The 23,092-nt window shown below is 45.2% G+C and overlaps 2 protein-coding genes across 2 annotated transcripts in view; both read right to left on the bottom strand.

Annotated features, from left to right (window-relative positions):
• LOC137322637 (uncharacterized) overlaps window positions 1–5,261 on the bottom strand; it is a 30,053-nt gene extending 24,792 nt beyond the window's left edge. The window contains exon 1 of the mRNA XM_067985544.1: window positions 5,099–5,261. Within this exon, the coding sequence (XP_067841645.1) occupies window positions 5,099–5,261 (163 nt within the window). The remainder of the gene's footprint in view (window positions 1–5,098) is intronic.
• Window positions 5,262–11,670: 6,409 nt separating this feature from the next.
• Window positions 11,671–14,927, bottom strand: LOC137322757 (macrophage-expressed gene 1 protein-like). The gene has a single exon (XM_067985780.1). The coding sequence runs from the start codon at window positions 14,844–14,846 to the stop codon at window positions 12,663–12,665; it is 2,184 nt and encodes a 727-aa protein (XP_067841881.1). The 5' UTR covers window positions 14,847–14,927; the 3' UTR covers window positions 11,671–12,662.
• Window positions 14,928–23,092: the final 8,165 nt, after the last annotated feature.

The following is a 23,092-nucleotide window of genomic DNA, read 5'->3' as shown; positions in this document are numbered from 1 at the left end:
AAGATGATGAAAGCGTTCATTAATATCAATAATTTGTTTCTAATCAATTGTTTACGTGTATTGTCACAATATGATTTTATAAATAACGCCAGTGCACACGAGAATACAGTAAAATTGTTGCCTGAAAAGTTTACAAAATTCCGAAGTATGGACACCCTTAATAGCCCAGTGGGTAAATGCACTGCTAGGGTCACATTAAGAAAAAAAATCTTCTTTCTTGGCCACCCATGAGCAATTTAAGACACAGAATAATGTTTCCTTGTCACAGCTTGAATTTGTGTGCAGCCTAGTGATGCCAACCATCTGGAAATTTACTGGAATTCAGTCAATTAAAAAAAAATTACACTTTGTTTTTCAAAGCTTTGAGAAAGGAAATTCCAACCATTCCACACTTATACTCAGTAATATTAATTTGATGTCTGTAAGAATAAATGAGTTTGTCAATTCCATTGGCTTTTTCTTTTACTACATTAGTATAAAAGACTGCAGTGTGTAAGAAAGAAATAACATGCATTTATAAAGCACCTTTCATGACCTCAGCACGTCCCAAAGCACTGTACAGCCAATTAAGTACTTTTTAAGTGTAGTCACTGTTGTAATGTAGCAAAACACAGGAACCAATTTGCACACAGCAAGTTCCCACAAACAGCAATGAGATAATGATCAGATAATAATTTTTTTTGGTGATGTTGGTTGAGGATAAATATTGACCAGGATACCAGGAGAACTCCCCTGCTCTTCTTTGAATAGTGCCTTGGGATCTTTAACGTCCACCTGAGACAGCAGACAGAGCCTCGTTTTAATGTCCCATCCGAAAGACAGCACCTTCGATGGTGCAGCAGTCCCTCAGTACTCCACAAAAGTGTCAATTATGTGCTTAAGTCCACAAGTTTCTGACGCAGAGGCAAGAGTGCTCCCACTGAGCCAATGGTCATAGAGTCATAGAGTCATAGAGTTATACAGCACGGATAGAGGCCCTTCGGCCCATCGTGTCCGCGCCGGCCATCAGCCCTGTCTACTCTAATCCCATATTCCAGCATTTGGTCCGTAGCCTTGTATGCTATGGCATTTCAAGTGCTCATCCAAATGCTTCTTGAATGTTGTGAGGGTTCCTGCCTCCACAACCCTTTCAGGCAGTGAGTTCCAGACTCCAACCACCCTCTGGGTGAAAAAGTTCTTTCTCAAATCCCCTCTAAACCTCCCGCCTTTTACCTTGAATCTATGTCCCCTTGTTATAGTACCCTCAACGAAGGGAAAAAGCTCCTTAGTATCCATAATGGTGTCGATGAAAAAGAAATAACTCGCATTTATATAATACCTTTCACATTCTCAGGACATCCCAAAGTACTTTACAACTGATGAATTACTTTTGATTACCCTTATTGTTATATAGACAAATGCAGCAGCCAATTTGCACACAGCAAGATCCCACAGCCAATGAATGACTATTCATTAATAACTTCTGCAGCCCATAATATTTAGTAATGTACCCATTGCAGATAAGATTTTGCAGTGGACTGTAGTGGCTGACCTAATGCGTTTGATTGGTAATTTTTTTTCCCGTGGCAATGATTGTGCAGCACTGAATGGCATGATGTTACCATATCCACATATGTGTCATCATGTGCCAGCTAAGCAAGCAACTTGCAGTTCACACTTCTTGTAAAAATATGTTGTTCAAGTAAGTCCAGGACTATCATACAGAACAATTAATTTTAAATCCTAAAGCTAATGGCCCAAGTTTTATCTCCAATTTGTGCTGACCTCAACTGGAATAGCAGTATGGGTGTTCACAATTAGCCCCAGCAGACCCTAAATTAGAGTGGGGAAAATATCAGCCAGTGTTCCTGCTTTTGATCAGTACCATTGACTCTCATGGAAAGTAGATGAGTGTGGTGGTCAAGTGACGACAGGATTGGGCCCAATTTTGATGCTCTAAATGGTGAATAGTCTATTGACACTCACTGGCCTAGAAAGTCGGACATGCCCAATTTTTGGTAGCGGGGTTGGGGGGATTGGTAGCCGGGGTGGGGGAGCCACCTGTGTTCTTTTAACGTGGGGTCGGGAGGATCACTCTGGTAAGTATGGGGGCCTGCCTGCCTGTTAGTGCTACGTTGCGCTGAGTGAGTTCAGCACATGGGTGGGTGAAGGCACTGGGGCGTTCGAAAATCGAGAACGGATTCTGCAAGAAGCGCAGGACCCTAATTGAAACAAATGACTTCCCCTTTTAAATGTTGCCAATATGCGCTTCTGACCCCAGCGCAACCGATGTGGGAGGTGGTGCGCTTCCAGCCAGCAATATGCACCCGCTTCCTGCCCACCTTATTGTGAGCGTAGTCCGCCATTTAGCTCCCGAGAAACGAGTGCTGGGCGGCCGAATTGCTAGGCTAATATCTATATTCATAAGAATGAAGAATGACATTGGTGTTTTAACAGAGGATAACGGGCACCTATGAAACTGTACCCTAGCATGAGTCAATATCTTCAAGAGAGGAGGGAAGAAAATTGGAGGGAAACAAAAAGAGAACTTAAAAAATGCAAGTTCAATTAGATTTTTTTTCGGTCAACCAGGTGTCTGACAAACGCAGAAACTAATCATTAAGAATCTCCAAAACAAACTGCTGAGAAATCTACACAGAGTTTCTGTTTGACTGATATAGAGTAAACACTCTCTTCCCGTCAAGACACCCCGCATACCTAAATCCGGAGTTTAGATACAGGTTGACAAAAGCCAAGAATTAGTTACTGCTGGCATTTATCCAGCTAAAACTGCATAGCTTATCTGCATGGACCACAAGTAAATACAATCGTGCTTGTCCAGCCAGAGTCACCCCACCCTTCTCAGGCATTCGCTTAAAGGATTATCTGGAAATGTGAGAACATTTCCAGCTCCCAGAGACAGGCCAAGTCTTTTATGCTCTATTAACGAGCCAGACTAGTTAGTCAATCATCAACACGCCTGGAGTACTGCAGACCTGTCTGGTTCAGGTATTTGATTACCGAATCTGTCCATTGCTAGTGATGTCGTCTAGAAGCCAGTTTCACTACAAAGAGACCCTGCTTAACTTCCCCAACCAAAGATAGATTTAAATTGTTGGATGTTGATTGTAAACTAAAATTCTCCATTAGGGATTGAGTGAGTTGGAAAATAAATGTTATGTAAAACCCTTTACAAAGAGGTCTTAGATATTTTATTTCCTCAATGTAAAGAAATGCACCATCAGACAAAATAAGATTATGTTTCCAAAGTTCATTTCCAATTCCTTTGTCTGCCATTCTAACAGATAAATTAACCTATTTAAAATAGTGGACAAGGAAAATTGCATACAAACACATTAAGAGTTTAATATTCGCACAGTGTAATTTCAAGACCTAAAATATTCGATGGATGATTGTTTTAGAATGCAGAATTTTAGAGTGCTGAGGCACGTAACTCTTCCAATTTCAGGCAACCAGTGTCAGGCACTCCCAGGTCAGGTAAAGCTCCCTCTAATCTGCACTAATAATGTACTCAGCCCCACCCTCCAAAGAACACTCTAGAAGATTTAACAAAAGCTTAATTCTGACAACTTGATGTGATAAATTTACGGTAAATATAAGATAAGTTCTAAACATAGCAATGACAGTAACTCACCTGAGGGAAAGGCAACATGCCAAATGCCTTAATCCCTTGTACAATACAATCTAATTTTGCCTAACACTAATGCATTTCCTCACAATGAGAAAGAGGAATTCTTCATATAATTCTCATTTAAAAGGCCTAAGTCTAGCTTTTTTATATATATAGAGAGAGAACTAAATTCTAACTACACCTTATGTAAGAAATGTTTAAGAACATCCAAGGACTAAAATATTAAGATATTATTTATTGACTTTTCTTTTAATTATATTGAGTGTAGATTTACTTAGCTTTTCTCTATATGAAATAGCCAAATGATAAAACTATAAAATTGAATGAACTTGTTTCAAATAATAACTTGGCTTTCTCAAAAATAAATACTAATGTATGATGTACATTTCCATATTCAAATGAAAACTTGTACAAATTATTTAAGATTGGAAGCTGAAATACGATGCATATCGCCCCATGATCTCAAAAAATTAGGTGTCTATAACTGGAAAGAATAAAACCCACATTTGCTATATTATGTTAATTATCTTGCTGATACAATACTGCACTTTCTACTGTACTATATAACAGCATTGTAAGAGTATTAATAGGTGACTACTCAGTACCTCCACTTTATACTTTTCCCTACAAGTTTTTAAAACCAAGTCTTGATGTCACCTACATTAATTTTTGATTTACCATATCTTCTATCCTCTCCTTTTCAACCTTTGTTGTCTCCTGCTTTGGCTTTTCACTTGGGTCTTCATAGAATCATACAGCACAGAAGGAGGCCAATCGGCCCGTCGTGTCTGTGCTGGCTCGCTGAAAGAGATACCAATTAGTCTCACTCCCCTGCTTTTTCCCCCATAGGCCTGCAAACTTTTCCTTTTTAAGTATATATCCAATTCCCTTTTGAAAGTTACTATTGAATCTGCTTTCACTACCCTTTCAGGCAATGCATTCCAGATCTTAACAACTCGCTGAGTAAAAAAATTTCTCCTCATCTCCCCCTGGCTTTCTTGCCATTTATCTTAAATCTGTGTCCTCTGGTTACCAACCCTCCTACCAACCCAGTGGAAACAGTTTCTCCCTGTCAACCCTATTAAAACCCCTCATAATTTTCAATTAAAAAAACTGAAATTTTCTGAAGATGGTTTTGCTGAAAGATGCTAAAAATTCTGCCAAGCTCACTGGTTAAGTTCTCTTTGTCAAGTAATTGTAAATTAGTTACTTTAGCTTTCCTTCCTGTTTAAGAATGTTTCCATTGCAGAGACGAAGAAGTCTATCATATCTGATGCTGTTTTTCAGATGACTGCTTGGGAGAATTGAAAAACTACACGAATAATGATGCTGGTCTACCACAGCAGCACAATGGTGTAGTCTCTTGAAAGAATCAATGCCACTCTACTAAGGGAAGTTCCTAGTTGTCCGCAGTAAACTGCACTCTCAATCATTCTGTTCTGAGATGCTGCCAGCAGTGATACTCACCCAAGCTGAGGAGTTGGAGGTGCAGACAGATTTTGCAGGATTGCATTGTTTCAGCTGTGAGTGGGATCGCAGTCAGAGTTCGAAAACCTGCTTTTTCCTCATTGCACCAGAAATAAACACTACCCTCACATCCTGAAGACACAGGGTTCTGACTTCTGTCCATAAATGGTAAAAAAAAAGGCAAAACAAGCACAGTTCAAATTGCTTTAGCATGTTTCCTGAACTACTGATGTGATCATTGCCAATAACGACACTTTTTAAAATACTCAGAAATATGTCGCTCCGTTGATTGCACGCAAGCTGTTGAATGGAACTGACAAAAGGATGGGCACCAGGATGAAACATTAGAGAGGAGAAACAAGGTGCACAGAGGACTGGGAGAGACAAATAACACTAGGTTAAAGAAGAGTTCAGAAATAGGAGGGATCAGACAGGGGGCAAATGCGAAGCAGACTAAGATGAGTTTGGAATGCATGTGCGTAAATAAGTTTGGTGAGCTGCAGGCACAAGTTGCCAAATGGGACTATGATATCACAGAGACCGGGCTCAAAGAAGGGGAGGATTGGGTACATAATATTCCGAGCGAAAGGTATTCAGGAAAGATAGGGAAGGAAAAAGGGGAGGTGGCAGTATTGATCAAAGAAACTATTATAGCACTGGAAAAGAATGAAATAGTTGAGGAATCAAAAGCAGAAATTAGTTGGTTAGAATTAAGGAACAATAGAGTGGCTATTATGCTACTGGGTGTGTACTATAGGCCAGCAAAGAGTGGGGAGGAGCAAATTTGCAGGCAAATTACAGAAAGATCAAGAACTATAGAGTGGTGATAATGGGGGACTTCAATTTTCCCAATATAGACTGGGACAGTGACAATGTAAAGGGCAAAGAGGGGGAGGAATTCCTAAAATATATACAAGAGAACTTTCTGGAACAGTGTGTTTCCAACCCAACGAGGAAGGAAATAGTGCTGGATCTAGTTCTGGGGAATGAAGTGGGGCAGGTGGAGCATGTTTCAGTGGGTGGGCATTTGGGGAACAGTGATCATAATATCATTAGGGTTTAGAACAGTTATGGAAAATAATCAAATGTGAAAATACTTAACTGGAGGAGAGCTAATTTCAGTGAGTTAAAAAGGGATCTAGCCCAGATGGATTGGAATCAAAAATTGGTAGGCAAAACAATAACTAAGTAATGGGAGGCCTTCAAGGAGGAGTTGGTTCGGGTACAGAGTAGACACATTCCTACGTGGGCGAAATGAAGAGCATCCAAAGCTAGAGCTCTCTAGATGACTAAAGATATAGAAATTAAAATGATCTAAAAAAAGGAGGCTTATGGCGAATATAAGGTTCATAATACAGTAGAGAACCAAGCTGAATACAGAAAGTACAGAGGAGATCTAAAAAAGTGAATAAGAGAGGCAAAGAGAGGGTATGAGAATAGATTAGTGGCTAACAAAAAAAGGAACCCAAAAGTCTCTTGTAAACCAAAAATAGTAAAAGGCTAGTCAAAGGAAGGGAGGGACCGACTAGGGACAAAAAAGGAGATCCTCTTGTGGAGGCAGAGGGCCTGGCTGAGGCACTAAACGAATATTTCGCATTCATCTTCACTAGAGAAGAGGGTGCTGCCATTGTAGCAGTAAAGGAGGAGGTAGTAGCGATGTTGGATGGGATAAAAATATAAGGAATCTTACAACACCAGGTTATAGTCCAACTGTTTTATTTGAAAATCACAAGCTTTCAGAGGCTTTCTCCTTCGTCAGGTGAGCGAGTGTGACTCGCTCACCTGACGAAGGAGAAAGCCTCCGAAAGCTTGTGATTTTCAAATGAAACAGTTGGACTATAACCTGGTGTTGTAAGATTCCTTACATTTGTCAACCCCAGTCCATCACCGGCATCTCCACATCAGGGATAAAAATAGATAAAGAGGAAGTACTTAAAGACTGGCAGTACTCAAAGTAGAAAATTCACCTGAGTCACTCATGTGCTGAAGTTTCTTTTATGCCCAGAACTGCAATGTTGTTGGCAGAATTTGGATTGTGCAGTCTAAGCATGTGTAGTATGATTAATTTCCCATTAGTACTGTTTGAACAAGTGTACCAATTTTCCACAATGCATCAGTACCATTCGATCAGCTGAACTGCTGGAATTTTTTCTTCAGCATCTAGCAGTTTCCACCCAGTTACTTTTCAAAAGAAAAGCAAGAGCATCATTTTCAAAAACTTTATTCAGGCAAAATTTATTTGAGTGTGTTTTTAAAAAAACGCAGACGCATTGTGTCTTTATTTAACCGAGGGCTTTTTTATGTGTCTGAGAGTGTGGAAGATAGAAAAAAGGCAGAGTACTGATTACACACCTGTTGTTTTATGTTCTATAAACGTTAAGCTGAGAGATGGTATATTTCCTCATCCTGTTTTGAGTTCAGTTTTTTAAAATAATTTTGAAATAAACAGCCTTTAATTATCATCTATTTTATGTTGACAGTTAGAATAGCCTCTAATTATCACATGTTATGATGACAACAACCTCGAAATGTCATATGATAATCACCAGTGTTATCTTGACGGTTAGAACAGCCTCTAATTATCATGTGTATTATGTTGACAATTACAACAGCCTCGAATTTTCATCTTATCATCACGTATGTTTTGTTGATAGTTGGAAAATATACCCTGCAATGTGTGAAAGATTCTTCAGTCCAATAACAGGTTAGAAATGATCCATTGGCACAGCTGAATCTGTGGGTAGTGAATAACTGGGAACAGCACACGACTGTTAATAATATTCAGAGGATCGATACAGAAGAAAATAACTTTTAACTGAAACCAACTTTTACAAGCTGGTCTCTGGAGACTTTTTTTGAGATTCATTATTGGGATGTGGGCATCGCTGGCAAGGCCAGCATTTATTTCCCATCCCTACTTGCCCTTGAGAAGATGGTGGTGAGCCTTCTTCTTGAATCAATGCAGTCCATGTGGTGAAGGCACTCCCACAGTGCTGTTAGGTAGAGAGTTCCAGGATTTTGACCTGGCAACAATGAAGGAATGGCGATATATGTCCATATGGTATGGCGTGTGACTTGGAGGGGAACTTGGAGGTGATGGTGTTCCCATGCGCCTGCTGTCCTTGTCCTTCTAGGTGGTGATGATGGTCGCAGGTTTGGGAGGTGCTGCCGAAGAAGCCTTGGCGACTTGCTGCAGTGCATCCTGTAGATAATACACACTGCAGTCACTATGCGCCGGTGGTAGAGAGAGTGGCTGTTTAAGGTGGATCTAAATCGTATGTAGCAAATATAATCGGACAAACACCGAGCCACAAAGCTGGTGCACTGAATTAAATTTAAGGTAGTAATAAAAAAAACTGGGAAGAAACAGAACAGATCAGACATCACCTGTGGGGAAACATAGGCCCTGATATTTATCGGGAGGTGGGGAGGGAGCGTCGGTGCATGTTTGCGGCCGGGAATCCCGGAAATGCAGAGAACATGATAATCACCAGTGTTAGACAAGGCTGAAGCGTTTGCAACCATTTTCAGCCAGAAGTGGATGATCCATCTCAGCCTCCTCCCGATATCCCCACCATCACAGAAGCCAGTCTTCAGCCAATTCGATTCACTCCACGTGATATCAAGAAACGGCTGAGTGCACTGGATACAGCAAAGGCTATGGGCCCTGACAACATCCCGGCTGTAGTACTGAAGACTTGTGCTCCAGAACTAGCTGCGCCTCTAGCCAAGCTGTTCCAGTACAGCTACAACACTGGCATCTACCCGACAATGTGGAAAATTGCCCAGGTATGTCCTGTCCACAAAAAGCAGGACAAATCCAATGCGGCCAATTATCGCCCCATCAGTCTACTCTCAATCATCAGCAAAGTGATGGAAGGTGTCGTCGACAGTGCTATCAAGCGGCACTTACCAATAACCTGCTCACCGATGCTCAGTTTGGGTTCCGCCAAGTCCACTCGGCTCTAGATCTCATTACAGCCTTGGTCCAAACATGGACAAAAGAACTGAATTCCAGAGGTGAGGTGAGAGTGACTGCCCTTGACATCAAGGCGGCATTTGACCGAGTGTGGCACCAAGGAGCCCTAGTAAAATTGAAGTCAATGGGAATCAGGAGAAAAACTCTCCAGTGGCTGGAGTGATACCTAGCACAAAGGAAAATGGTAGTGGTTGTTGGAGGCCAATCATCTCAGCCCCAGGACATTGCTGCAGGAGTTCCTCAGGGCAGTGTCCAAGGCCCAACCATCTTCAGCTGCTTCATCAATGACCTTCCCTCCATCATCAGGTCAGAAATGGGGATGTTCGCTGATGATTGCACAGTGTTCAGTTCCATTCGAAACCCCTCAAATAATGAAGCAGTCCGAACCCGCATGCAGCAAGACCTGGACAACATCCAGACTTGGGCTGATAAGTGGCAAGTAACATTCACGCCAGATAAGTGCCAGGCAATGACCATCTCCAACAAAAGAGAGTCTAACCACCTCCCCTTGACATTCAATGGCATTACCATCACCGAATCCCCCACCATCAACATCCTGGGGGTCACCATTGACCAGAAACTTAACTGGACCAGCCATATAAATACTGTGGCTACAAGAGCAGGTCAGAGACTAGGTATTCTGCCGCGAGTGACTCACCTCCTGACTCCCCAAAGCCCTTCCACCATCTATAAGGCACAAGTCAGGAGTGTGATGGAATACTCTCCACTTGCCTGGATGAGTGCAGCTCCAACAACACTCAAGAAGCTTGACACCATCCAGGACAAAACAGCCTGTTTGATTGGCACCCCATCCACCACCCTAAACATTCACTCCCTTCACCACTGGCGCACTGTGGCTGCAGTGTGTACCATCCATAGGATGCACAGCAGCAACTCGCCAAGGCTTCTTCGACAGCACCTTCCAAACCCGCGACCTCTACCACCTAGAAGGACAAGAGCAGCAGGCACATGGGAACTCCACCACCTGCACATTCCCCTCCAAGTCACACACCATCCCGACTTGGAAATATATCGCCGTTCCTTCATCGTCGCTGGGTCAAAATCCTGGAACTCCCTTCCTAACAGCACTGTGGGAGAACCTTCACCACACGGACTGCAGCGGTTCAAGAAGGCGGCTCACCACCACCTTCTCAAGGGCAATTAGGGATGGGCAATAAATGCTGGCCTTGCCAGCAACGCCCACATCCCATGAATGAATAATAAAAAAAAATCCTGACAGTTAGAACAGCCACTAATTATCATGTATTATGTTGACAATTATAACAGCCTCGAATTTTCACGTATGTTTTGTTGATAGTTGGAAAATATACCCTGCAATGTGTGAAAGATTCTGCAGTCCAGTTACACATGACAATTAGAGGCTGTTCTAACTGTCAAGATAACACAGGTGATTATCATGTTCCCTGCATTTCCGGGATTCCTGGCCGCAAACGCGCCATTGCCACAGGACCTCATTGGCGTTTTTTTTACTCCATTTCCTGCCCAGCAGCTGGCCAGATTGAGAGGCTGGTTGGCCTTGATCGGGAAAGCCATCAGTAGAAGGCCGCAGCTGAGGGCGGTCCCCAGCAATCGGAAAGGATCGGGGCATGGTGTGGGGTGGTGGGGGGAAGTCTCGGAGCATGGTAACGAGTAGGGAGGGAGGGCCAGATCGGAGCATAGTTGGGTGGTCGGCAGATCGCGGGGAGGGTGGATGATGCGGGGAGGGTGGATGATCGCGGGAAGGGAGGCAGATTGCGGGGAAGGAGGCAGATCGTGGGGGAGATGGGCAGATCGCGAGGGTCTGCAGATCGCGGGGAGGTGGGCAGATCGTGGGGGAAGACAGATTACGGCGGCGGGGGGGGGATTGGCCGATTGCAGAAGAAGATTTGCTTGGGGGGCTGGGGGACGCACTCCTGCCCCTTCTGGCCCACAAGGCGCTCTAAAAAGCACTTACCTGCAGAATCCAGCATCTCCCACCTTCCTTTAGCTGCCGGGTTTCCCGTTAAATTCAAATGGCTCCCAAAATCTGAGGAACAGAGCCTCATTAACATATTATAATGACGGAGCCGCCTCTCCATAGCTGTTTACTTGGACGCCCTCAATCCTGCCACGGTTAAATCGGAAGTAGGTGCATTAGCAGCTTGTTAGGGTTGGGTTTCACATATTTGCCGATTTAACCCCCTCCCAACCCTCTCCCGCCTGTCGTTGGGGGTTAAAATTACCCCCATAGTGTTTCCAGCTATTCTCTGATTTTATTTTCACATTTCCATCATCTGCGCTGTTTTGCTTCTTGTTCCCTTTTAAGGGTAAAACCAACTACCTTCACCCCACTATTGGCGGCTGTGCCTTCAACTGACTAGCCCGTAAACTCTGGAATTCCCTCCTTAAACCTCCCCGCCTCTCCACCTATTTCTCCTCCTTTAAGACCCTCCTTAAAAAATACCTCTTTGACCAAGTGTTTGATCACCTGTCCTAAGATCTCCTTATGTGGCTCGGTGTCAAATATTGTCTGATAATGCTCCATTAAACGCCTTGAGACATTTTACTACTTTAAATGAAAATTGTTATTGTAACACACTGCAAAAATCGGGAATGAATTCAGCTCAATTTTATTTAGCAAATACACCTGAATTGTGTTTCAAAGTTTCATTGTTTTCTCTCTCTCTCTCTCGAGGTTACATTAGTAGTTTATACATTAGTAGTTTATGCATTAGTAAGTTACACATCTAACTTTGCTCCAAGTTTCCAGCACCTAATATAGAGGGGTTACCGCAGTTAATAAAATTACATCTCATTTCCCAGTCATCCGATTCGCAAGTTCATTCAAGGGAAGATTCACAACATCAAATCAGGGTGATTCTTTACCAAAATGCCTCGCTCGGTTCAAAGGGGTAAAACAAAAAATAACACTGAGAGGATCAAAAAAACAGCAGAGATTATGGAAATTGAGGAAGTTCAATTCGAACAAGAATGTTTTCAGACAAAAACAAATGAGTCAGCCGATCAAGTCTGTGCTGGTGTTTAACTCAACATAGCCCCACCTAATCTAATCCCATTCTCCTGCTCACTCCCCATACCCTTTAATGTCCCACCCAGTCTAATCCCACTCTCCTACCCTCTCCCCATACCCTTTAATATCCCACCCAGGCTAATCCCACTCTCCCGCTCACTCCCCATACCCTTTAATGTACCATCGAGTCTAATCCCACTCTCCAGCTCACTCCCCATACCATTTAATATCCCACCCTGTCTAATCCCACTCTCCTACCCTCTCCCCATACCCTTTAATATCCCACCCAGGCTAATCCCACTCTCCCGCTCACTCCCCATACCCTTTAATGTCCCACCCAGTCTAATCCCACTCTCCTACTCTCTCCTCATACCCTTTAACGTCCCACTCAGTCTAATCCCAATCTCCTGCTCATTCAACTATCCCACTCAGTGATTTTTTTTTGTCAATCTAACCCATGACTGAATAATGGAATGTTTGCCTTCTAGTCCTTGTCCTGGTTTAATGAGTTGTAGTTAAGGATTCAACGCCCCCCCCAACCCCCAACCCCCAACCCAACGGAATGTCATGTCCAATCAGGCATCACCATTCTGAGTTGGCGGACACAAATCAGCTGTGTCCTGGTGTTCTGCCGTGCCGTAGTTGGAATGCACCGAGTACCTCTCCAGGATTTGGTAGCTCCGGTTTCTCCAACGCTTCGTACCGTAGAAAGCGAGGGCGATCAAACCCGCCAAGATCAGGGTGACGGTGATGGAGATGCCAGCCGTGGCCCCTCCGGACAAGGATGAGGTCTCGCTAAATAATTGACGGATTTCTGACTCTTGGGCCATTCTCCACATTTGGGTCTTGGTGTCCTTGACCCAAGGCTGTTGGTACTCAGACAGGACAGCCACTGTGCTGATGGAACCCTTGGTCAGAAGAGGGGCCCGTGTGAATGGGGGCAGATTGATGGGGGCCAGTTGAACTCCATCAAAGGTGCCGGATTTCACACAATAGAGTATCTGACACCCATCGCTGATGACAGCTTGGTGTTGGCTGTAGCCCTTGGGGCACCTCTTGGGGTAGGGGCTCGGCTGCTTCTGCATGAAGCTCTGCAGCCCCCCTGGGCCTTGGACGCCGGGATGATCGACCAGGGGGTTGCCCACCTCACAGCTGAAGAAGCCGCCAAAAGGCGTGGAGTAGCGGAACCCCATCTCATAGTCGTCGCTCACGCAGACCTTCAGGTCTCGGAAGAGGCCCAGCGGATAGAAGGATGGAGGGCACGAGCGGGTCTGGGTCAGTGGGTTCCCGACGCTGGCGCTGTAGAGGCCGCCGAAGAGGTAGCCCGAGGACTGGTGCACCGAGCCCATAGCTGCGCACCAGTATGCCTTGAACTGGGCTCTGCGCACATGATACACGTCTCCGCACACGTCATGGCAGCAGCTGAAGATGAGCCAACAGGAATGGCAGCTCCGGTGACACTCGTACTGGCTGTAAGCTTCCTCCTTCACTCCCGTATGCAGGAGAATGGCCTTGTACTCGGAGGGGCAACTGAATGACCCTGTCAGGGGGTTCCTCTGCTCCAGGGCTTGGCATAGGGGCTGGGCGTTTGCCCCTGAAAGCATGGAACATTCCTGGTAAAGGCCGCCGAAGGTGAAATTGGTGCCCATTTCCTTGCAAGACCCGTCGTCGATGTTGGCCTTGAAGTTGAAGTTGGGGGACTGGAGATCCAAGCAGCCCGGGTGGGTGTTGACGGTGTAGTAGAGGTTGATGGCTCGCTCGATGGTCTGGGAGACCTTCTTGACCGTGGGCTCCGGGAGCTCAGGGACGGTCTCCGGGCTGACAAAGAAACTCAAAGGCTGACCTGATCTGTCAATGGCCACCAGCTGGTTGAAGATCTCCTGCTGCCACTTCTGCAGGGTGATCCCGGGATAAAAGGGGAGCCCGCCGTTGTTCTCGATCCTGGAGTGGGACCTGTTCCCGATATACAGCCTGGTGAACTCGTCCATGGTTTCGGTTCGACTGCCGAGTCCTACGTTTACTGTGTGGAAGAAGGTGACTCCAGCCGAGGTAGTGATGGAGGATTTCCGACTCCAGCTGTCTGACACAAAGATCGATCGCACCTGGTCTTCCTGCAGCAGGTTGGCCCCGGCATGGACACCAGTCAACAAGTGGGTCCCATAGTTACGAACAAGCAACTCGGAGTAGTAATTGGCAGCTCTTGTCTGGTTGTTCTCGATGTAGTTGGCTATCTCAATCAGCCGCTTCTTGAAGCCCTCGTCCAGTTGGAAATTGGGCAATGACATGATCTCGTACATGACGTTCCTCACCTGGATTCTGGTGGTCACGCTACGGTCATGCACCTGGTGAGTTTTGACCCTCTCGCTGTCCCAGGAGAACTTCCCGTTCAAGAAGGAGAGGAAGGACACCTCAGCGTTGACCGAGGCGCTGGTGGAGCTTTTGTAGGTCAGCCAGCTCTCGATCATCTCCGACACGATATCGATGCTGGTCTGCTTCTGGGGCACCACGTAGACCTGGTCTGGAATGAAGTACATACCGTCCTTGGTGGTTTTACACTGCGAGTAGCTGATGTTCATCACTCGCCCCCGGTCCAAATTTCTCAGATTGTCCCAGCCTCCTCCAGGCAGAACTTCAAGGGCAATCAAGTTCTGAATCTTCCTACATTCGGTCAGACCATCCTCACTTGGCACTTGAAGCCCCGCATCAACTGTCCCCACTGTCAGAATCCAAAGGAACGCATTGGCCAAGACCAGACACATCCTTAAAGACTAGTCCTCTCTCTCAGCTCCTCATCCGACCAAATGCTCTTGGCTAGTGATCTTCTGCTGTTAATTTACTTCCTCTTTCCAGGCGTTCCTAATTCTGACTCATAAGTGTTAGTTGTCACTCAAGTGAAACACCGAAAGGGAAAATCCACAGGCAACCGCATATCAGATGATTATCTCCCCTATCAACTCTTTGTTGTCCCACTGCGTCCACTTAAAGGGGTAATTACTGGTGTTGAACCATTATTCAATTTGGATAGATAGGAACAGGAGGAGGCCATTCAACACCTCGAGCCTGTTACATAGGAACAGGAGTAGTCCATTCAGCCCCTCGAGCCTGTTACATAGAACAGGAGGAGGCCATTCAGCCCATTGAGTCTGTTACATTAGAAGAGAAGAAATTCAGCTCCTCGACCTGTTCCACTATTCAATAGATCATGGCTGAGCCGTACCTCAAATCCATTTACCCAACTTTGCTCCCTATCCCTTGGTACCCTTACCCAACAAAAATCTTTAATCTCAGTGTCAGCTGTGGCTTAGTTGGTAGCTTAATTAGCTATAAAACACTTTGGGATGTCCTGAAGTCATGAAAGGTGCTATATAAATACAAGTCTTTCTTTTTTAGTCTTGAAAATTTTAATCGATCCCCAGCATCATCCACACCCTTTTGGGGAGAGAGAATTCCAGATTCCCAAAACTTGATACACACACGGTGATTATTAATCTGGGCAGCAAACCACTGTTTATTTTAAATGAAATGGGTCACAAAATTCTTATGAAGCCACACACTGATAACCTACCGCCTTCTGTACATTGGAAGAGTACATCATCCCCGCCTGCGTTGATTCAGTCACTAAAACCTTCGGTACACTTTCTAACTTTAGGGATGAATGGAGACCCTTGGGACAATCCAGTCCGTTAGTGTGGCACAACAGCGCTGTTTCTCTAATTCCAGTTCCTTGCCCTTGTCCTTAATACCCAAGCAGCTATGGTCATGTTACTGGGCCAGTAATCCAGAGGCCTTGGACTAATAATCCAGAGAAAGTGAGTTCAAATCCTACCATGGCAGCTTGAGAATTTGAATTCAGTTGAAATAAAAAGCTGTCGGATTGTCATAAAAACTGGTTCATTTAGGGAAGGAAACCTGCCGTCCTTACCCAGTTTGGCCTATGTGTGACTCCAGTCCCACACCAATGCAGTTGACTCTTAACTGCCATCTGAAGTGACCGAGCAAGCCACTCAGTTTGTATCAAAACTGCTACCCAGCAGTTCAAGAAGAAGGCCTACCACCACCTTCTCAGGGCAACTAGGGATGGGCAGTAAATGCTGGCCTTGCCAACAACATCCACATCCCGAGAATGAATGATAAAAAAGTACCTATTTTCCCTCTGGGCAACTGAATTGACTCTCCGTCCAATCTTTACTCAGGCATTGTGTTGTACATTCTCAACAATCCTTTCTGTCAATTCCCCAGTGAACCAGTTCAGGTCCAGTTTCGTTCTGTCAAAAGTAGAGAAGAGTTGTCCTATATTCTCGGGCGGCTGCGAGTCAGAGATGAGTTCTCTGTGTTCAATGTGGCTCAGTTGGTAGCACTTTTGCCTCTGAGTCAGAAGATCGTGGGTTTAAGTCCCATTCCAGAGATTTAAGCCTATAATCCAGGCTGACACGCCAGTGCAACACTGAGGGAGTGCTGCACTGTCGGAGGTGCCGTCTTTCGGATGAGATGTTAAACTGAGACCGCTGACTGCCCTCTCAGGTGGACTTAAAAGATTGCATGGCACTATTGGAAGAAGAGTAGGGGACTTTTTCCCGGAGTCCTGAGACAATATTTATCTATCAACCAACATCGCTGAAACAGATTATCTGGTCATTATCACATTGCTGTTTTTGTGGGACCTGGCTGTGCGCAAATTGGCTGCCACATTTCCTACATTACAACAGTGACTACATTTCAAAAGTACTTAATTGGCTGTAAAGCGCTTTGGGAAGTTGTGAAAGGAGCTATAGAAATGGGGGTCCTTTCTTTTGTTTTGTTGGAGGGTGAAATTGGTCTTTGGCAGGAGCTAAAAACAGGTGATAGCAAATCGACTGCCTGTTTTACACCCCGCCCCAGATTTTAGTCTCCATGGACTTTAATGGAGTTTAAAATCAACCCTGGTGGGGGGGAAGGGGTGTAAAAGGGCATCTGACCCGATGCCGTCAGTTTCCCACCTGGGGGGAGGGAGGAGGCCAGATTAAAATGAGTCTAGTTGAGTTTTAAAAGAACTTCAAATCTCACTCTGAATACAAATCTTTGCTGCTTTAAAGAAATGTATTTGCTTTGTCATTTGATCTGGGGAATGATGTCAACGCTCATTTTGAAACCACCTTTGAGGAAGTGAAACGGAGCCCACCGTCAGAAGCTGATCTGTTCTTAGTATTTTGCAGATCACCACAATAAACAACAACTTACTTTACATAGCGCATTTAACATAGTAAAAACATCCCAAGGCACTTCTCAGGAGCATTATCAGACAAAATTGACACCGAGCCATATAAAGAGATATTACAACAGGTGCCCAAAAGCTCGGTCAAAGAGGTAGGTTTTAAGGACGACTTAAAGGAGGAGAGAGAAAGAGGCAGGGAGGTTTATGGAGGGAAATCCAAAGCTTAGGGCCAAGGCAGCTGAAGGCATGGCCGGCAATGGTGGAGTGATTATAATTGGGGATGCGCAAGAGGCCAGGATTGGAGGAGCGCAGAGATCTCGGAGGACTGTAGGGCTGGAGGTGGTTACAAAGATATGGAGGGACCAGGCCATGGAGGGATTGGAAAACAAGGATGAGAATTTTTAAATCGAGGCATTGCCGGACAGGGAGCCAATCTAGGTCAGCGAGCACAGGGGGGAGTTTTGGATAGGCTCAAGTTTACGGAGAGTGCAAGTTGGGAGGCCGGCCAGGAGAGCATTGGAATAGACAAATCTAGAGGTAACACAGGCACGGATGAGGGTTTTGGCAGCATATGAGCTGAGGCAGAGGCGGAGACGGGCAATGTTACTGGATTGGAAGTAGGCGGTCTTGGTGATGGAGATCACCAGGGAGCCTATAAGGGCACCAGATGTTGGGGGGGGGGTCGGGGGAGGGATGGACTTCGAGATGGAACAGCAGAAATAAGAGATATTGTGACGGGGTCCACGCTCTTGAGAGTGAAACCTTGGTGTCAGGCTTGGCTCAATGGTAGCACTCTCGATTCTGAGTCAGAATGTTGTGGGTTCGAGCCCCAACTCCAGAGATTTGAGCCCATAATCCAGACTGACAATCTCAGTGCCAGTATTGAGAGAGTGCTGCACTGGGAGGTGCCTTCTTTCGGATGAGACGTTAAACCGAGGCCCCGTGTGCCCTCTCAGGTGGATGTAAAAGTTCCCGTGGTACTATTCGAAGAAGAGCCGGGGAGATCTCCCAGTTTCCTGGCCAATATTTATCCCTCAACCAACATCACATTGCTGTTTGTGGAGCTTTGCTATGCGCAAATTGGCTGCCGCATATCCGGCAGCAGAGGCATGACCCAGAAATTTGGGGGCTGTAGAGATTGTAAATGGAGCCTTCCATCCAGCTTACGTAATTACTCCTCTGCAAAATAAAAGGCTCAAATGTACTTTTCAGATATATGCAAAGATAATTCTATATCAAAAAAATTTTAATTAGGGGACCTGTTTGATAAAAAGCGTGGATAAAAACGGGAAAATGTGACTCTTCCTACAGAAGTTGTTAATTGTCCAACAAAACTGCCACGAGTTCCCTTGGCAACCTCAACACTAATACTTAGAGGTATATGGCCAGTTTCATTAGTTCTTATTTTAATACATATTTAACACTGATCAGTGCTGTGAAAGCAAACATTTTTTTGAAAAAGTTGAATCTAGAATGACATGTTAGAACAGCATCCTGGAACATCAATGCACAGTGCTACAACAGTGGGAGGTGCAGGTCCAATACCCCCATGCTGTTGCTGTTGGATAGTTAGGAAGTGTGCATGACTAGCATGGGGTGACTGATTTTCCTGCTATCCTTGTGGCCTCCCCTCAGCACTTCACCACAACTCACCATGCAGGGAATTGCAGTATCAAGCCCATTTCTTACTATTTTAAGGTACAGCGAATTAGAGCTGCAATGCACTGTGAAGATATATCACATCTGAAGGAAATATTTAAAATAAAAAACATTTAAGCAGTATCTCTGGTACCATATTATTATTCAAGAGAAGGGGCGATGTTAGCTTTTTTAAAAATTGTGTTTTGCTTCTCATATGATGTATTTCAACAACAATCCATTGATATACATAGAAAGTGTGAGACGGATGGCATTTTCATAAATGTAATAGAGCACCAATTGCAATAGATTTCATAGAACTTTAAATCTTCATTTTCTATCTCCCCCTCCCTGCTTCTCCTCACACAATGCTTTAATCAAGTTGTAGCTCTCACTGACTTCACTATGCCACATAATACTGGGAAAATAGTATAGCATCTGGGAAGGAACTAAGCAAGAGTGAACAATCCTCAAGACACTTACCAAAAAGGAAGCATTGGTCTCAACATCTACGCTTCTAAAACTACCAGCCATGCTTACCCGATTACCCGATAATCCAGGACAAAATTAATAGTCACTTGGACAAGTGCAGATTGATAAAGGAAAGCCAGCACGGATTTGTTAAAGGCAAAACACGTTTAACTAATTTGATTGAGTTTTTTGATGAGGTAACAGAGAGGACTGATGAAGGCAACGCAGTTGATGTTGTGTATATGGACTTTCAAAAGGCGTTTGATAAAGTGCCACATAATAGGCTTGTCAGCAAAATTGAAGCCCATGGAGTAAAAGGGGCAGTGGCAGCATTGTAACAAAATTGGCTAAATGACAGGAAACAGAGAGTGGTGGGGAATGTTTGTTTCTCGGACTGGAGGAAGGCATACAGTGGTGTTCCCCAGGGGTCGGTACTAAGACCACTGCTTTTTTTTAATATATATTAGTTTTTTTAAATTCGTTCATGGGATGTGGGCGTCGCTGGCAAGGCCAGCATTTATTGCCCATCCAAAATAGCCCTTGAGAAGGTGGTGGTGAGCCACCTTCTTGAACCGCTGCAGTCCGATTGGTGAAGGTACTCCCACAGCGCTGATAGGTAGGGAGTTCCAGGATTTTGAAGAAGTGACGATGAAGGAATGGCGATAAATTTCCAAGTCGGGATGGTGACTTGATGGGGAACGTGCAGGTGGTGTTGTTCCCATGTGCCTGCTGCCCTTGTCCTCCTAGGTGGTAGAGGTCACGGGTTTGGGAGGTGCTGTTGAAGAAGCCTTGGCAAGTTGCTGCTGTGCATCCTGTAGATGGTACACATTGCAGCCACGTGCGCCAGTGGTGAAGGGAGTGAATGTTTAGGGTGGTGGATGGGGTGCCAATCAAGCAGGCTGCTTTGTCCTGGATGGTGTCGAGCTTCTTGAGGGGTGTTGGAGCCGCACTCATCCAGGCAAGCGGAATGTATTCCATCAAACCCCTGACTTGTGCCTTGTAAATGGTGGAAAAGCTTTGGGGATTCAGGAGGTGAGTCTCTTGCCGCAGAATACCCGACCTCTGACCTGCTCGTGTAGCCACAGTATTTATATGGCTGGTCCAGTTAAGTTTCTGGTCAACGGTGACCCCCAGAATGTTGATGGTGGGAGATTCAGCGATGGTAATGCTGTTGAATGTCAAGGGGAGGTGGTTTGACTCTCTCTTGTTGGAGATGGTCATTTCCTGGCATGAATGTTACTTGCCTCTTATCAGCCCAAGCCTGGATGTTGTCCAGGTCTTGCTGCATGCAGACACGGACTTCTTCATTATCTGAAGGGTTGCGAATGGAACTGAACACTGTGCAATCATCAGCGAACATCCCCATTTCTGACCTGATGATGGAGGGAAGGTCATTGATGAAGCAGCTGAAGATGGTTGGGCCTAGGACACTGCCCTGAGGAACTCCTGCAGCAATGTCCTGGGGCTGAGATGATTGGCCTCCAACAACCACTACCATCTTCCTTTGTGCTAGGTATCACTCCAGCCACTGGAGAGTTTTCCCCCTGATTCCCATTGACTTCAATTTTACTAGGGCTCCTTGGTGCCTCACTCGGTCAAATGCCGCCTTGATGTCAAGGGCAGTCACTCTCACCTCACCTCTGGAATTCAGTTCTTTTGTCCATGTTTGGACCAAGGCTGTAATGAGATCTAGAGCCGAGTGGACTTGGCGGAACCCAAACTGAGCATCGGTGAGCAGGTTATTGGTAAGTGCCGCTTGATAGCACTGTCGACGACACCTTCCGTCACTTTGCTGATGATTGAGAGTAGACTGATAGGGCGGTAATTGGCCGGATTGGATTTGTCCTGCTTTCTGTGGACAGGACATACCTGGGCAATTTTCCACGTTGTCGGGTAGATGCCAGTGTTGTAACTGTACTAGAACAGTTTGGCTAGAGGTGCGGCTAGTTCTGGAGCACAAGTTTTCAGCACTACAGCTGGGATGTTGTCGGGGCCCATAGCCTTTGCTGTATCTAGTGCATTCAGCCTTTTCTTGATATCACGTGGAGTGAATCGAATTGGCCGAAGACTGGCTTCTGTGATGGTGGGACATCGGGAGGAGGCCGAGATGGATCATCCACTCGGCACTTCTGGCTGAAGATGGTTGCAAACGCTTCAACCTTGTCTTTTGCACTCACGTGCTGGACTCCGCCATTATTGAGGATGGGGATGTTTGCAGAGCCTCCTCCTCCCGTTAGTTGTTTAATTGCCCACCACCATTCACGACTGGATGTAGCAGGACTGCACAGCTTTGATCTGATCCATTGGTTGTGGATTCGCTTAGCTCTGTCTATAACATGTTGCTTCTGCTGTTTAGCATGCATGTAGTCCTGAGTTGTTGCTTCACCAGGTTGGCACCTCATTTTTAGGTATGCCTGGTGCTGCTCCTGGCATGCTCTTCTACACTCCTCAATGAACCAGGGTTGATCCCTGGCTTGTTGGTAATGGCAGAGTGAAGAATATGCCGGGCCATGAGGTTACAGATTGTGCTGGAATACAATTCTGCTGCTGCTGATGGCCCACAGCACCTTATGGATGCCCAGTTTTGAGTTGCTAGATCTGCTCTGAATCTATCCCATTTAGCACGGTGATAGTGCCACACGACATGATGGATGGTGTTCTCAGTGCGAAGACGGGACTTCGTCTCCACGAGGACTTTGCAGTGGTCTCTCCTACCAATACTGTGATGGACAGATGCATCTGCGACAGGTAGATTGGTGAGGACAAGATCAAGTAGGTTTTTCCCTCATATTGGTTCACTCACCACCTGCTGTAGGCCCAGTCTTGCAGCTATGTCCTTCAGGACTCGGCCAGCTCGGTCAGTAGTGGTGCTACCGAGCCACTCTTGCCGATGGACATTAATGACTTGGTCTTGGGTGTACAGGGCACAATTTCAAAATTTGAAGAAGACACAAAACTTGGAAGTGTAGTGAAGAGGACATAGATAGGCTGGTGGAATGGGCGGATAAAATTTAACGCAGAGAAGTGTGAAGTGATACATTTTGGCAGGAAGAACAAGGAGAGATAACACTAAATGGTGCAATTCTAAAGGGGATGCAGGAACAGAGAAACCTGGGGGTATGTGTGCACAAATCTTTGAAGGTGGCAGGACAGGTTGAGAAAGCAGTTAAAAAAGCATATGCGATCCTGGGCTTTATAAATAGAGGCATAGAGTACAAAAGCAAGGAAGTTATGTTGGACCTTTATAAAAAGTTGGTTCTGCCACAACTGGAGTATTGTGTCCAATTCTGGGCACCGCACTTTAGGATGGATGTGAAGGCCTTGGAGAGGGTGCAGAAAAGATTTACTAGAATAGTTCCAGGAATGAGGGACTTCAGTTAAAATGGAGAAGCTGGAGCTGTTCTCCTTCGAACAGGGATGGTTGAGATGAAATTGGATAGAAGTGTTCAAAATCATGAAGGGTTTAGATAAAGTAAATAAAGAGAAACTGTTCCCATTGGCGGAAGGGTCGAGAACCAGAGGACACAGATTTACGGTGATTGGCAAAAGAACCAAAGGCAACATGATGAAACACTTTTTTACACAGTTAGTAGTTATGATCTGGAATGCGCTGCCTGAAAGGGTGGTGGAAGCAGATTCAATCGTGGCTTTCAAAAAGGAATTGGATAAATACTTGAAGGGAAAAAATTTGCAGGGCTACGGGGA

The sequence above is a fragment of the Heptranchias perlo genome, chromosome 6 (assembly GCF_035084215.1).
Source record: "Heptranchias perlo isolate sHepPer1 chromosome 6, sHepPer1.hap1, whole genome shotgun sequence".
Classification (NCBI taxonomy): Eukaryota; Metazoa; Chordata; class Chondrichthyes; order Hexanchiformes; family Hexanchidae; genus Heptranchias; species Heptranchias perlo.
Note: the sequence above shows the minus strand (reverse complement) of the source record. Positions and strands in the feature narration are given on the sequence as shown.